Genomic DNA, 4,064 nt, shown 5'->3' with positions numbered 1-4,064 from the left:
GACCTCAGACACCTCTGTGCGGCTTGGCCACTGAGGGAGGGGGCCGGAGGCACAGCCCCACCCCCACTCAGATGTGGACACCCCCCTGTCCACCCCCCCAGGTACAAACTCTGCAGCCACTTACTTGTTATCGCTAATGAACTCCAGGATTTCCTGTTCTAACTTTAGCAGCATCATTCGATCCCTGCCCAGAGGTGGGGGGGTTGGAAATCACACTCAAGAACAAGGAAATGCAGCTGACACCAGCCCCACCCCAGCCCCCAGCCCGTCCCCAGTCCCAGAAAGCAGCAGCTCCCTCTGCTCCAGGTGCAGAGGCTGGGACAGGAGCATATCCATCTCCCTTCTGGTGACTCCCGGCTTCCCAGCCCAGCTGCCTGGGTTCTGGGGGCAGGGAGGGAGGAGCTCTATCCCAAGCATAGGGGATAACCCCCCACCCCAGCAGGGGCCAGGCAGGTTGTTCCTCTGTGCCCTAGATCTCATGCCAACCCAAGCCAGGTGCCTGCTCCCAGCCTCCCTGTCATCCATGCTCACCCCCATGTTCTGCCCCCCCCCATACCAACCTTGGGTTTTTTTTCAGTGTATTTACTAGGAATTCGTGCAGGTCGATGCCAGTGGAGTCCGTGTATTCTTGGCTGGAGTCTGAAGAAACAAGAGTGGGATGGGGTGAGGGCAAGGAGAAGAGCATGAAGAACAGGTGAGCCCTGGGTGCGGGGGTGGTGCCCATGTCCCATAAATGGCTGGGTACTGCCTGGGATCCTGGAGGCCTGGGTTCAGCACCCAGCTCTGCCCTGGTGAAGTCTCAGCCAGCTGCTTGTTGGCTCTGTACCTCAGCTTCCCTGCCTGTGAACTGGGGAAAGAGACCCTGCCCAACCCTGGGCCACCTGGGGGTGGGTGCTGGGCCTGGTGGGAGCTTGGCAGAGCCAGGAGAGGGAGGGGACTCCCATTCAATGAGCCACTCAAACATGCCAAGCCTTTGTACACCCCCCCAGCCCCTGGGGCCTCGCTGACCTCGTGAGAGCATCTTGCGTGGCGCCTTCTCCTTGCCCTTTTCCTCCTTCTCGGCTCCGTCCTTTGCCAACTTCTCCTCCTCCTTGTCCGAGGGGCAACTGACATGGAGCTGGATGATGTCCTGCGGGAGGGCAGGGGGCACAGGTGCTCGGCTGAGCCATGGGCTCCACGCACAGCCTGGGGCTTGTTGGAGTGGGGGTAATGACCTGGCTTCCATTGAAGTGGGGCTTGCTGAGGCTGGGGCAGGATGTGGAGGGAGGAGGGGATGTTTGTACTCAGGCAACAGAGTGAGCTACCCCCTTCCACCCCGCGGGAGGCCAGGAGCCAGGGCCAGGAGCAAGGCCCCACACAGCCAAGGCCCCCTTCTTCTGGGCCACAGGGCAGGGGCTGTCAGGCAGTGCGAGAGGGCCTACAGTGTCCCCCATGGCCAGGGCCAGAAGTCTCCTTTGTGCCTCTGCCATGGCTGCCTGGTGCATTGTGGGTGAACATGGATGCCAACAGCCACTGGCTATGGCTGGGAGGGCCCCTGCCGGGAGCTGCCACATCTCTGCCCCCGACCCTGGCGCTCAGGCTTACCTGGGGCTCCAGTGGCCCATCTGCGAAGGGGCTGGCGGACTCCTCACACACGGCCAGGCTCCGCACCAGCTTCAGCTTCGAGTTGGACTAGAAGAGACCGGGAGAATGGCCAGCGTTGGGGGGTGCACAGGGGACACCTCCAACCTACTGAACCATGGCCCCTCATAGGCTTGTCTGCAGCCCCCCGATCACCTCCTCACCACATGGAGCCTGCAGGGCCCAGCCAGCCCGCCCCTGCCTGGCCCTATCCTCGGGCCAGCTGGGCCATGCCAGGATGGAGCAGGCCTCCAAAAAGAGAGGGGGGAAAGGGGCATAAAAAACCCCCAGTGCCTCTGGGCTGGGTTGGAGCCATGTCATGGGTAGCAGCAGAGGTGAAGTGTCACCCAGTCATGCAAAAACCCAGCAGGGGGAGAGGGGTGAGCTGTGAGATTGCCCCCTTGCCCCCCACACCCCATAGCTAGATGCCAAATGTCTCAGGCACTTAACACCAGGGACCTCGTACCTTGGCTCGTTTCCTGTTGTGCCCATGGTTTGACGGTCGCCTCTGTGGAGACAGTGCGAGAAGGGGGCTGAGCGGGTGGGTAGCAGGATGTCTGGAGCTGCCCAGGCAGCAGCAAAACGAGTAGGTCTGGAACAGCCTGGCCCCACATTGGCTTGGCTTTCCACCCCACCAGGCCCTGGCGCTCAGAGGAAGGCATGGACTAGACACACACAAGCTTTGCCTCCCCACAGGGCTTCTCCAGCCACAGGTGACCAGCCCAGCGTGGGCTCTGCTGTCGATGTCTTGAGACCCCTTCCCGAACCTGCCCTCGACCCGCAAAGCCAGTCGTAGTCTCCTCAGCGTGACTGGGGCTAGGCTCAGTCCCAGACATGAGACCCAAGTAGGGGATGCTGCACTGCTCCTGCCCCACCAGGCCCACCTGAGCTTCCTGCCGCATGCTGGGCTCCTCCCCGTCTTTGTCTGCCTCCTCCTTGTTCGGCGACCGCATTGCGAACTTGGCCTTGTGTGTCGGCTCATCCCCCAGCCGCTTCTCCACCTCCTTCATGATCTCCAGGTTCTCTGGCGTTGCAGAGCTGCTCGACATGGCGGGTACAGCGTGGCGCGGTGATGGGCGCCTGCGGGGATGGGGCATGGGGTGTCAGGGGCATCACGCAGCGGTGCCCCTGGTCCTCAATGCCTCGAAGCAGCTGGCTCCTGGTACGAGGCTGGGGCCCCTCCAAGACCAAAGAGCTGGTGGCAGGGCTGAAACAGGACAACCCAGGGACCTCTGAGTTCCCTCGCAACCCCTGCCCTCACCATGGGGGCAAAAGCAGTGATCGAGACCACATATGCACACATATGCAACCCCCACCTCCGTGTTCCTGGCTAGGCAGGGGCTCCATCATCCTGCTCTGGGCAAGCGGGGGGTCCCTCACCCCCAGCTGGCTACCCCCTGCCTCTAGGCTGTGGGCACCAGGGCCTGGAGGCTCAATGCCCAGTTCTGCCCCTGGCTACGGAAGATAGTCGTGTCCTCCCAACTCCCCCATCACCCAAACTGCGAGCAGAGGAACTGCTGCTGTCAGGAGCTAGCTCTAGATTCACATCTCCTGCTCAAGGACATCCTGACAACCAGCTCCAGGCGAGGGGGGCTCAGCACGGCATGAGGCTGTATCCCCCTCCCCATCCCAATGCAGATCCCTTGGCCATCGCACACAATCTGACAAAATGCCCCCAGACCTGAGGCCAAGTCAGGTCTAGGCCCTGCTGCAGCCACGTGGATCTGGAGCTGTGCGAAGGGAAGGAGGAATCAGTCACCCAAATGGAGAAGGATCCACCCTTGCCTGGTTTGCCCGTCTCTGCTGGATGTTACCAGTCTAGGGAGGAAACTTTAGTGCCAGTCCCATGCTTGGGGAAAGGATGGGCAGCTTGGAGAGGGTGGTAGTGGCTCCGGGGCGGAGGGTGGTGCTGGGGCGACATCTGTGCCCTGCTGAAGCCAGAGGCTGTGATAGACCCACATGGGAGGAAAGAGTGGGGGGAAACCCAACTTTGCTTTTATTGTGGCTACTGGCCTGGTAAGAAGGACTGGCCAGCGCCACCACTCCGTGGCCAGTGGCAGAGATGGGGCTGCGGACAGCTGAGCAGGCTCTGGGGCAGACAGGCCCCAGAGCTGCTGGGTGAGGCCAGGCATGAGTGACTGGGAAATGCTAGGAGAGTCCCAGCTAGGCATGTGCCAGGGTGGGTGCTGGCTATGCTTGGTGCCCTGCAAAGGCCTGGCTAGCCCACACAAGCCACGCCAGGCTCAAGGGATGTGGGACCCTCCGACTTTGAGCTTCGGGAGGTGACCGAGGGCCAGGAGCCGGAGGGGGCTGAGGGCTGCAGGTGGTTGGGCCGGTTCATCTGAGCCTTTGGTGGCATTCCAGGTACGGAGCCAGCGAGGGGCCAGTCTGGGCTGCGGGGGTCACCCAAGGTCCTCGCCTCACCCGGAGGCAGTGGCTTGCAG

At 62.2% G+C, this 4,064-nt stretch overlaps 1 protein-coding gene across 1 annotated transcript in view; it reads right to left on the bottom strand.

Moving 5' to 3' along the window:
- Positions 1 to 2,765, bottom strand: part of R3HDM2 (R3H domain containing 2) — a 23,999-nt gene extending 21,234 nt beyond the window's left edge. The window contains exons 1-6 of the mRNA XM_019504666.1: positions 2,505 to 2,765; positions 2,087 to 2,128; positions 1,585 to 1,671; positions 1,009 to 1,129; positions 561 to 639; positions 125 to 184 (exon numbers count right to left, since the gene is read on the bottom strand). Of these exons, the coding sequence (XP_019360211.1) occupies positions 125 to 184; positions 561 to 639; positions 1,009 to 1,129; positions 1,585 to 1,671; positions 2,087 to 2,128; positions 2,505 to 2,717 (602 nt within the window). The 5' untranslated portion in view covers positions 2,718 to 2,765. The remainder of the gene's footprint in view (positions 1 to 124; positions 185 to 560; positions 640 to 1,008; positions 1,130 to 1,584; positions 1,672 to 2,086; positions 2,129 to 2,504) is intronic.
- Positions 2,766 to 4,064: the final 1,299 nt, after the last annotated feature.

Source organism: Gavialis gangeticus, unplaced genomic scaffold (assembly GCF_001723915.1).
Source record: "Gavialis gangeticus isolate Ggan-Ray unplaced genomic scaffold, GavGan_comp1, whole genome shotgun sequence".
In the NCBI taxonomy this organism is placed as follows: Eukaryota; Metazoa; Chordata; order Crocodylia; family Gavialidae; genus Gavialis; species Gavialis gangeticus.
This window is presented reverse-complemented; position numbering and strand designations above follow the sequence as displayed.